The sequence below is a fragment of the Etheostoma cragini genome, chromosome 14 (assembly GCF_013103735.1).
Source record: "Etheostoma cragini isolate CJK2018 chromosome 14, CSU_Ecrag_1.0, whole genome shotgun sequence".
NCBI lineage: Eukaryota > Metazoa > Chordata > Actinopteri > Perciformes > Percidae > Etheostoma > Etheostoma cragini.
This window is the reverse complement of record NC_048420.1, coordinates 16,067,641-16,079,456: the sequence shown is the minus strand read 5'-3', so window position 1 is coordinate 16,079,456 and position 11,816 is coordinate 16,067,641. Positions and strand designations below refer to the sequence as shown.

At 36.2% G+C, this 11,816-nt stretch overlaps 1 protein-coding gene across 1 annotated transcript; it reads left to right on the top strand.

Annotated features, from left to right (window-relative positions):
* The first annotated feature begins 260 nt into the window (after positions 1-260).
* Positions 261-7,579, top strand: LOC117956649 (transmembrane protein 79-like). The gene is made up of 4 exons (XM_034891823.1): positions 261-1,039; positions 3,285-3,479; positions 3,611-3,833; positions 6,306-7,579. The coding sequence occupies exons 1-4, from the start codon at positions 373-375 to the stop codon at positions 6,496-6,498; spliced, it is 1,278 nt and encodes a 425-aa protein (XP_034747714.1). The 5' UTR covers positions 261-372; the 3' UTR covers positions 6,499-7,579.
* Positions 7,580-11,816: the final 4,237 nt, after the last annotated feature.

Genomic DNA, 11,816 nt, shown 5'->3' with positions numbered 1-11,816 from the left:
ACACACACACACACACACACACACACACACACACACACATAAATATGTATAAATAAATCTATATCTCAATCTTTAGGTGAAATTTGCCTGATTTTCTGGCATTCACTCAAACAGGACAGACAGCTGCACAAACTTGTTGGCATGTGTGGGGGCAGGACAAGCTCATTACTGTAGGGCAACACACCCATGATAAACAGTGAACTTTGATTGGAGCACAACATTGTTTTTCAACATGGTTGTAATTTCTTTTTTTTGCAGAGAAATCAAACACAATGACTTTTAGCAGCTGGATGAACCTTTGCTAACAGACTATTGACAGTGCAAAAGGTGTTTACTGAAAAAAAGAGAAAATTGAATTTATCAACTAAAACAATGTCTGGCCTAGGGGGTTTAATTACAGATTTAATTGAAGACGTGGCACTTTCACCTGCAGAGCCACAAATAGCAGGAAGTAAAAAGCCAGAAGAGATCAAAAGCATAAAGGAAACACGGGGAGTTACAGATGAACAAGAAGAAGAAGAAGAAGAAGAGGATGAGGATGACACAAAAGAGGAAGAGGAATTGACAAGCTCAGCTCATCTGGAGCCGAGCACTCTGCCATGGCCTGGCGATAAAGACCAGAGGCCTGAGATGCAAAATGAAGATGGAGTCTGGTCAGAAAAAGGAGGGAGCCAGGACCTGTCGGAGGAGCAGAGCCAAGCCGAGAGTGACACAAAGAGCAAGTGGAGGGAGAGCATGCCTGAGGGCGAGAGGTGGAGGGACGATGAGATGGAGGTGCAGCGTGACGATAGAGGTGATGGCTCACTGGCAGACGATGAAGAGGAGGAGGAGGAAGAGGAGGAAAAAGAAAACGGAGGAGAGTCGAACTGGATCCCAGAGAAAGCTTTTCTGAGTTTTTCTCCACATGTCACAATCGTGCGTCCGTCCAGCAAAGAACTTCGTGAGGAGAGCCAGGTGTTCATAGAGAAGGAGCCGCAGACGGAGCCCGACTTAGCACCTCGGGATTATCAAGAGAGGACTACACAGGACGACAAGTACTGTGAGTATAAAAACCATTTACTGTACTGTCTCGGTCTATGATAAAAACCCGAATTAGGATGTAATGTGTCTGGGCCCTTATTTTTAAAGAAATACATAAAGCACAAACTGTGTGAGCAACACAAAGTCATAACAACCTACTCCTGCTAAGTAGGAGTAAGAATTTGCCCTGAGTAGAAACAGCCAATCAGAGACATGAAGTTACCCTATATTTGCACATTGTCCCAAAAATAATACCCACATTTTACTTAGTGAAGTTATTCTGCAAAAATGTATGTTGTTATTTAAGTCTATTTCATTTGTGTGAGATCTTTAATATTTCCCCTTAAATTGAAATTAACAATAATATGTTAATATATTTGTATTCTCGCATTGCCATACCTTCCTCTACAGAGCTGCAAAAAAGGGTCTGGCGAGTCCACACAGCATTTCACTATGCAAAAAAAAAACGTGCTCTGGTTTATTGGCATTTCTTTAAACCAATTACAATCATCTTGGGCGGCGCTATACGCCATCCGGAGCAATGGTGTCTCTGCAAAACAGCCTCCGGAAGGAACTTGTTTTGGTGGAACGTGTGAATGTTCAAAGGTTGTTTTAGTTGTGCAACAGAAAACTCAGACTTGACAGATAGTCTAGCCAGCTGTCTGGATTTACCCTTCAGAGATCTGAGGAGCAGTTAACCATAGTTTTCATAAATCCACCCGAGTTTAAAACGTCAATACAAAGAAAGCCCAAGGTAACGGATATCCGGCCTAAATGAATGAAATTCTGCAGAATTTCTGTCAGCAATGGAGCAATCCCGGAAAGTTGTTGATATAGACTAACATATTAGAGAGTAGGAAATTGACAGACAGAAACAAAACAAAAATCAGACTGGAGAAGGAAAAAAATGCATCTGAGAAATCATAAAATAAGGAGAATTTACTATTAATTAGATCAGACAAAGACCCAACTAATGCAAACCAAATCAGCTTATTTTCATTAGATTTATTCCGTTTTTTGCATCACATAATTACATGTAATTGGTTTGATGAAGCATAACTATAGCTAAAAAATGTATAGTCAAAATCTCACTATGAAAGAAACAAGTGCAAACTTTAAATCACAAGCCCTAAAAAAAGTCACTTAACATCATAGCTGGCTATAGCTTATAAAAATAAATTAAAAACAACTCTGAAAGGACAATAAAACAAGCATCTCTTATTCCACGTAGAAACATGAAAAGGTGTTGTTTAATACTGGTAGAATTTATATAATTTATAGAAAAATTAAAATCTAAATTCCCATGGCACGATTGTCAGATAAATTGCAATAAAGCTATGTTTTCCTTAAGTGGGTGAGCCGTAACTATAACTGTGTATTTTATGTTTTAGACCATTAATTACAAATTATTACCCAACCCTGACTGCTTTAGTTTACTTTACTTTTGGTCATGTATGTGTTACCTGTATGGTAATGCAGCTGAAAGCAAGGACCGTTGTGAAAACTCTTTCCTGGTGGTGCTTGGGGAAAACCCAATTTTCCAACAAGTGTTACTGAACAATAACTTTTTTTGCTAGAAACACACACACTATGGCATCATCGTCTCCAGGGTTCTCATGTCGGCTTGTCTTTCAGTTTCTTAATTAAATGTCAATATTGCTTGTGATTTTAATTCTTTTTGGCAGCTGAATCGTAAATTTCATAGTTTGTTTGACTCATGGTTGTTGTATTAAACCCCCTTGGACCACCCAAACATCTGATTTCTTTATCCCCTAATCCTTCTTTACTAACTGTTTAATGATTTCCTGCAAAATGTCCTCTTTCAACAGTTAATAAAGTAAAATAAAGCCAGATTACTCCGTTATTGTCATCCTAAATTCTGTTTTATTCTTTTTTGAGAAGAAGAGAGGACACAATCTCCTTATGTCCAAATGAGTGGAATATCAGAGCTGGCTGTGTTTTGGATTGTAAATCATTTACTATGTGCAGCCATGTACAGATACAGTATTAAGTATATTCTTAGAAGAGAGGGTTTTAAACAACTTTCATTTGATTACCTGGTCACGTATCACATTGCTGGGTTTGTTGTAATCCAAGCAGTCTGAAGTGTTTTCTGAAGCACATTTTCACTCAGTAAGTCAGTGAGTTACTGCACACTGAGGACCTCTTTCTCCTTAACCATATAATTAAGATGATTCTTGATATGACTAATAAAGACAGACTTGATTGACCTTGAATTGAAGTGATCCTTTCTTCATTCTTAGATTTGTGCGAGAATCCGTGCAGTGAAAAACTAAAGCTGGCTCTGGCGACGGCGGCCGGAGGGCTTCTCTTCCCTCTCCTGGTGTGGGCAGGTTACGCCCTCCTCCCCTTTGACGCACCGCTGCTGAAGAGCACCCCCCTTAGGGTGGTTTACTCCCTACACTGCTCCTTCTTTGCCACTATCCCCATCCTGCTCGGTATGTTCATATATTAATTTTATCGTGCAGTGAAACAAACAATTAATATAATATAAAAAAACGCTATAGACCGTAAACAATGAAAACCATAGATCCATCATCAGGTAATATTGACCCTTGTCTCTCTGCAGGTGTGTTGGTGCAGGGCGTGGCCCGGCTGCGCTACAGCGTCCTGAAGCCCCTCTATCAGAGTAAACTGGTGAACAGAGAGGTGGTGGTGCACTGGCACTATGTCAACGAATCGCTGGTCCTCTTTCTATTCTACTTCCTGCAGCTCGCTGTCATGGCAACCTACATCAGCCAGGACCTGGTCAAACTAGTGCCGCTGCTCACCATCATATTTGTATTTGGCAGGTATGTTGTTAAATGTTTAGGATCCAAAACCAGGAATGGGTAAAGGAATAGATGATCTGAATATTGTTTTGGTTGTCTGGATGTCTGCTGGATGATACTTTATTAATGCTATTAATGCTTAGATTAGATTCTCCCTATTCTGCATAGGAGTTGACTAGTCCAATGTAATCAAGCTTTTCATGCTACACTTACCAGACATAAATTAAGTCAAACATTATAAAATAAAAAAATTAAAAAATTAAACATTTGAGACAGGAACAAAGGCCAACAAGACTAAAGCTAAATTAAGACATGAACAGCCTTACAACATAATTCAGAAGTCTCCAATGCTTGAGAAAATCAGCATGAAAGAAAAAAATCCGACCACAGTCATTATTAATTGCAACACCACCAAACTGATGAGTCCAATTTCCACTAACAAGACTGAGTCTACAGCCGTGCTAGCAGCTCTGTGAGGCTATGTGTTTTCAGAGTGGTGCTTTGAGATAAAAGCTAACATCAGCATAATAACATGCTCACAACAATGTTTAGCAGGTATAATGATTACTGTGTTCACCATTTTAGTTCAGCGTGTTAGCACAAAGCACAGCTTAGGCTGATGGAATGTAATCAGTTTTATAGTAGTAATATTCAAAATGAAATTTTCCCCTTATAAAAGCCTTAGTGAGCAAAACATAAATATTCTTTATTTAATTAATAAAAAAAGACCATGTTTGTTTTTATTTATACGCCTTTAGTGTAATTCTTAAGTCTACAACAGTGGATTCTCAACATGTTTTTAGCATTTCTTCTCTGCCATGACTGAGTTGCAGGGTGAAGCTATAATCAGTTTTGTTTTTAGTTTTGCTTGTGACTGTTGTATTTCCAGTCTATGGCTTAAACAGCATGATGAAAACAATAGAAGGAAAGGAACTGGGGGTTTTAAGATTATGTAAATAGCCGTCAATCTTGTAAAACATCCTGTTAACACTGGCTAACTTTGATGTGGTCCAAACAGACAAATGAATGTCAGCGACGGATACAATGTTGTTTTGACCTCATGCAGAGTTTATCAGTTAAATGAATGAGTAATGACAGCCTGCACATTTACATTCCAAGTAGTTGTCTTTCTGTTCTTTTAGTTTAGTTTCATTACCATCAGTAATACACTTCACTTACTCTGCATGACACTGCTGAGCGCATCTTTACAACACACGATCAGAAAGGATTAATACAAATCTCCAGTTTAACCACAGTATCTTAACCACTACTGTGTGTGGGAGGACTAGCTACTTCCTACTACTACTGTGCATGCATGGCCACAGAAAGTAACAGATCAAAGTTTCACAGTGCTGACGGACAGTTAAAGCACACATTTTATTACTGTCACCTTTTCCTACATACAAACTGGTTAAACTGGAGATGTGTTTTAAACCTGATTATTTTTGCATGTCCAAATGATTTATTGATTCATGAAATTTACAAAGCTTTCTTTTGCATTTACTCAGGATTACACAAACAATACACTGATAAACCACCACAACAACAACAACACATACATTGAGGTTAAGAGGGTGGAGGTGGTGGTGCACAATTAGATTATAGTACCACATGATTAAAGATTTTATTTAGTTATCTACGTCATATTCCAAATTCATCTCAAGTACAGACTCAAAAACAGAAAAATACAGTGTTTATTGTACTCAAGACCTATTGTTCTCATTTTCAGGTTCCTATTTGTATTTTGGTTTTTTTGTAGAACCATAGATGTATTATAAGGACTTGATACAGTGCCTCGTTCATTCCTATGAGAGTTGCTCTGTGGCTCATAAAGCCATCATGGAGGGAAAACCGTGGATAAGTTATTAGTCATAATAAATTATTTTTCAATTCTGCTTAGTGTAACTAGTGTTTCTCAGAGGGTTGGTATCTTTATAAGCCTTATTTTTTAATAATGTGTGAATAAACTAAACAATTAAAGCGATATCACAAGTGGTGGAAAATTGTTCTCAGGCAGAATTTAATACACGATGAGAATACATTAGAACAAATAAAAAAAAAACATCTATTAAGTTATTAATCCAGATCCTTTGAGTCATCAAGCACTTGACACAAAAACTGATTGTTCCGGCTAAAAGCAAAGATTGGATGTTTGGGCTGATGTGGGTTCGTGATAACATCTTTTTTTCCCTTATTTATCAAAATAAGGCTAGTAATAAAAACAGAACTGATGGTCTGCATCCATCTCATTGCTGACCTCTGTAACCCATCATTGGTTATTACGGTTAAAGGACACTGAGGAACAAGGTAAAGTTTAAGAAGCCTTAATTATATTTCTTGGCTAAATCATTAAAACAAGGCCTTATTTTAATAACTCACTGTGCTTAAAACCTTGTACACAGCTGAAGAGCACGGAGGGATACACTTTCTACACACCAAGGCAGCACTCCATGCAGACTGCATTGTGACTATCATTTATTTTCTGTGCTGCAGGCTGATCTATTGGCTCTTCCTCTCTCTGGGTAGCAGCATCAGGGGCCTCGGCTTCGGCTTCTCCTTCTTCCCCATACTGGTCATGCTGGGCGCCAACCTGTACTACGTCTGCTCGTCAGTCGGACAAGGGGCGATTTTTGACGTGGAACCTCCCACGACAGCTCCTCCTCCCAGGCTGCTCTGGTGGGGTTAAAGGCAGACCTACAAAAAGGTGAAGAGGAGTTGAGAGACAAACAACTCTACCACCTTTTTTATACGACCCAACTTGGCTCATTGCTTTGGTGTCCTATAAAGTTGTAATCCTTCACATTTAAGTTCTGGTTGATTTGGCAACGCCTGTGATTACATGGGTAACAGCAAGTATGGTTTAATAAAACAACATACTCTCCCTTGAGGAGCTGTTTTTATAAGCAAATTAATGATGATCCAATCAAAAATAGTCCCAAAAGGGACAGTTTTTGATAAGCGAGGACAATCATATTGCATTTTTTTGTGGCTGCGTCAAAATAAAAGCCATTATGTAATTCACCAGTTGAATCAGCAGTTGGAAATGTTCTGTTTGCATCAGCAGGAACAACAGTGAGGCTGTTATCAATGAGATGAAACTGTATGCATTGTTTCCTGTTTACTCATGGTGTTTTTTATGAAAGCAATCAGGATTTTCAGGACTTCACCACTACCATTACAAACATGTGTAGCATAAATAATGATGAATAATGAAAATCTCAAGGATTATGACTTTGTGTTTTTATAATTTCTTTGGCCTTTGTTCACAAAGAAATAAAGGACATGAAGCAGAATGTGGGTAAATTTGTAGCTTGAATGTGAGAGAGATAGAAAAATGAAGAAATCCAGTAGTAAGCTATTATGTGCATGTAAATAAAAAAGAGAGATGTAATCTAAAGAAGTATTATGTGTAAAGTGTGTGTTTACTAATTAATCTGCCGTCTTTAAACAATCTAATAAAACAGCTAATAAAATCCGGTTTTTGTAGTGAAGAGTTTTGGTTTTAGGCCTCCAGTGTTTGGATGTGATGGAGCAAAGTGAAGTAAAAATAATTAGAAATGAAAACTGAACACTTTCAGAAGCACATAATTAAGTAAGAAATCAAAAGTAAATATTTAAGAGCAATATAAGATTGGTTTTATATGAGATTGAATTATTAGGTTGTTTAATGACTTTTGCTATATTTTGTCACAACTGGCACTAATGGTAATCTTTAAATGTTATATTTATAAGCAAGACTATTAAATGCATCTTTGCTTTATTGATAAATGTTTTTTTCTTTATAGCAGCATAAGTGTTTGGTCTGTTTTTTTCTGTTTTTTCTGTTCCTTTTCCTTTTTGAAGGAACTATTTCGGTGTATGATTACAGCATTTAAAGCAGTTTCTGTGACTTTGAATGATCTCAATAAAGCAATAACTATAATACTCGACATTGTGCAACAGCTGGTGAATCAGATCCAAATGTCTGAGGGGGAAACTTGTTACTTTTCTGACTATGTGCCCAACAAAGAGGGGTTAGACATTACGAAAAACAAAACAATATTCAAAACCTAAAAGATTTGGCCAGTCTTGAACAAGCAAATGTGCGTCAACTTGGACTTAAGAATGAATAAATTAAATGTTGGTGGTCAAAGGTCAAGGTCACTGTGACCTTACAAAACAATATGCTGATTGTAACAGGATTTCCTACTAATGTATAATAGGACAAAAATGATGAAGGTATCATATTTTATATCCAAAAGGCCCAAGGACAACTTGTGTACAATGTAATGTAGGATTTGTAGCTTCTTCACAGCAATATCCATGTTTGAAGCGTTGTCTACAGTCAGTGTGCTCTGTGCCTCTCTGAAAAAGGCTTCGGTGGTATGAGTCCAGTCTAGTTTTATTACTTATTTGGACCCCAATGTACTTGTTACAATGATTTGTTTGACATATTTAATGGCAAACTATACTATGACATTAAATAATATAACAATTATTATTATGACATAAATACTGTAATTTTCCATGAAATTTGTCTTTGTTTGCCTTTTGACTTTTTCTTTGTCTGAACGAGAAAAAAAACTCAGAACCATTAATTTATGAGCTTCACAAATAGCTCAGTGAGATTATCTGCAAGAGGTAAAATGTTTAGAAAATGACTGTCATCGGGCAGCGTGAAGGAGGACCCAAACGCGGAGTTGCAGGCAGGAGTTCAAAACGTTTTATTAGTGCCACAGTTCAGCAAACACAGGAACAACGGAAGGCGGCCAAAAAACAATCCAAACAACGGCACGGGGAAAGGCAAAAATCCAAAGGAAACACTGGGGTTAAATACAGGAGGTAATGAGGTAACGGGGAACAGGTGAGACATCAGGTGAATAACATTAGGGTGGGGCAGGACAATCACACAAGGGGACAAAGACACAAGGAGGACAAGGAAAGGGAAAAATAAACCAAAACCAAAACCAAAACCCCAAACCACAACAATGATGGTTCAATTCCGTCCACAAGCTGGTCCTAGGCAGGTAGGACTACGCTAAAACCCTTATTTACCCTTTACAAGCAAGCTGTGAAAGTTCTTGACAATAAAAACAATAAATTAAAATCACTGCATCATCATAAAAAATACAACCTAATGGCCTTTGACAGTTTTCTCTGTTTTGCATATGTTTAAATTGACCCATGATCTTGAACCATCACCACTCAAGCAATGTGTGTCATTTTGCAGAGATAATGTGAGGGTATCCAGGGCTTCTGTAAGAGATGATTGTTACACTCAATTTAGGAGGACTACATTTGGTCAATCAGCTTTTCATTTACAGCAATGAAAAAGTGGAACTTAATGCCTCTTCTCATTAGAGATTGTGAAAGTCTTAGCAGTTTTACAATGTCTTTAAAGACTTGTCTGAAGGCGAAAGAACTATGTGATCATTGATCTTTCTTTAACATAGCATTTATGAATTTTTGTGTGGTTTATATGTGAAGTAATGCTTGTTATGTTGTTCAACTTCTGTTTTGATAGTTTGTCTGTATTGTCCAAATTGTCGATGTTGTCCTTTATCTCCCTTGCTCAGGGACCACAGATGTAAATTAGCTGTATAGCTAACTCTGGTGTAGGGCTTGAAGAGTACATGGTCCCATGACTTATTCTATGACATTTTATGAATTTTTTCAAAATACTATATTATGACTTTTTCGTGACTTTTTCCTACATGCTATACTACGACTTTTGCTGACACACTGAACTGTAACTGTGTACTACTTTTCTTTCTTCAGTGGTGTGAACAATAAATACAATGCTGAACCATTGCTTTATATGCTTCACAAAAAGCTCAGTGAGATAAGGTGCTACAGGTGAAAAACAGAGGTGATTAAATTATTGATTAAATTCTTCAACATTTTACTACTTTATTTCCAACATACTATAGTATTACCTTTTTTCGATATACTATTCTGTGACTTGTTGTCCGGCATACTATACTGTAACACTGTTGGGACTTTATTCAACATACTTTGCTATGACCTTTTTAGGACTTTTTTGACATACTATGCCATGACTTCTTTTTACACGCCATGCTATGAATTTGTATACATTTTTTTGTCTTCAGTAGTGTGAACAACAAAGAAAACACTGAACCACCATCTTATTGGCTACTTGAATGGCTCAGTTAGCTGTTGATGGCTCGGTTGATGGTTCCCTTTTTCAGCATATAGTAGCTTTTTTTTTACATACTGTACCATACTATGACATTTTTGTGACATACTATGCTGCGACTTTTTTTGACATACTATACTATGACGTTTTTTCGACATACTACACTATGACTTTGTATTAATTTTTTGTCTTAAGTAGTGTGGACAATAAAAACGACTCCAAACCACTGCATTACTGGCTTCACAAATAGATCAGTGAGACGAAAGGCAAAACAAAGGGTTGAGGGTTCAGTTCTTGTGCATTCTATCTCGTTGTTTTGACATACTAGACTATGAATACTATGATTCTTTTCTGACAGACTATACGATGAATTTGATGGCTTTTTCAACCTACTATACAATGACTTTTATGGCTTTGTCAACATGCTGTGACTTTTTTATGACTTTTTTCGACATGCTGTATCAGGACTTTTTTCTACACACTATACTTTGACTATGTTTTCAACATACTTTACAATGACATTTTTATGACTTTTTTCTACATACTATACTATGACTTTTTATAAATTTTTTGACATGCTATGTTATTACTTTGGTATTACTTTTTTCAAAGTACAACACCATGACTATGTTTTTGACATATTTTACCATTACTTTTTTATGACTTTTTTGTACATAGTATACTGACTTTTTTCAAAATACTGTGCTATGACTTTTTTATTTTTTTATTACTTTTTTTCAAATCCTATACTATGCCCATGATTTCCAAATACTTTACTAAGACCTTTATTTGACTTTTTTCAACATGCTATACTTTAACTTTTTCATGACTATTTGAATGCTGTACATGACTTTTTAATGACTTTTTTTGACACTAACCTTGGACTTTTTATGGACTTTTTTTAACCTACTATACAATTACTTTTTCATGACTTTTTTTGACATGCTATACTACGATGTTTTTATGACTATTTTTGACATGCTATACCATGACTATTTATGACTTTTTAGACATACTATGCTGAGACTTTCCCACCAGTAGCTCAATGAAATAAGCTGCTACAGGGGAAATAAAGAGTTGAGGTTGAGGGTTCAGCTTGTCAACATTCCATGACTTTTTTTCCACGTACTATACTGTGACTTGTTTTTCAACATACTATACAATGACTTTTCATGGATTTTTTCAAAATACTTTACTATGATATTTTTATGACTTTTTTGACATACTATGCTGAGACATTTTGATAAACTTTATTCTGACTTTTTCAACATGCCATAACTTTTTAATAACTTTTGTAGACACACCAACCTTAGACTATGTATGATTACTATACTATGACTTTTTATGGATTTTCTCAAACTACTATACAAATTACTTTTTTCCCGATTGTTTTCGCCATACTATATACCATGACATTTTTATTACTTTTTTCTACATGCTATTCTAAGACTTTTTTATGACCTTTTTCGACACACTAACCTTACACTCTGTATTATTTCTCTGTAGTCTTCAGTGGTGTTAACAATAAATACAATGCTGAACCGTTGATTTGTGTTCACACAAATAGCTCAGTGACATGAGCTGCTGTAGGGAAAATAAAGAGTGTGACTACTAATAGTATACCATGACAAATTTTTTCAACATACTATACTAAGACTTTTAGTGGATAAAATTAAAAAAGTTTGACTTTTTTTGACATGCTATGCATTTACTTTTTTACAACTTTTTTCACCATACTATACTGTGACTGTTTTATTACTTTTTTGACATACTGTTATTACTTGTTTATGACTTTTTTGACATACTACAGTATGATATGATATTTGTATGACTTTTTTTGACTAACTTAACTATGACTAATTATACAA

Coding starts and splice junctions, on each gene's coding strand:
- LOC117956649 (XM_034891823.1), top strand. CDS start 373: ATGTCTGGCCTAGGGGGTTTAATTACAGATTTAATTGAAGACGTGGCA. Junction 3,480..3,610: donor CACTATCCCCATCCTGCTCG/GTATGTTCATAT, acceptor GTCTCTCTGCAG/GTGTGTTGGTGCAGGGCGTG. Junction 3,834..6,305: donor ATCATATTTGTATTTGGCAG/GTATGTTGTTAA, acceptor TCTGTGCTGCAG/GCTGATCTATTGGCTCTTCC.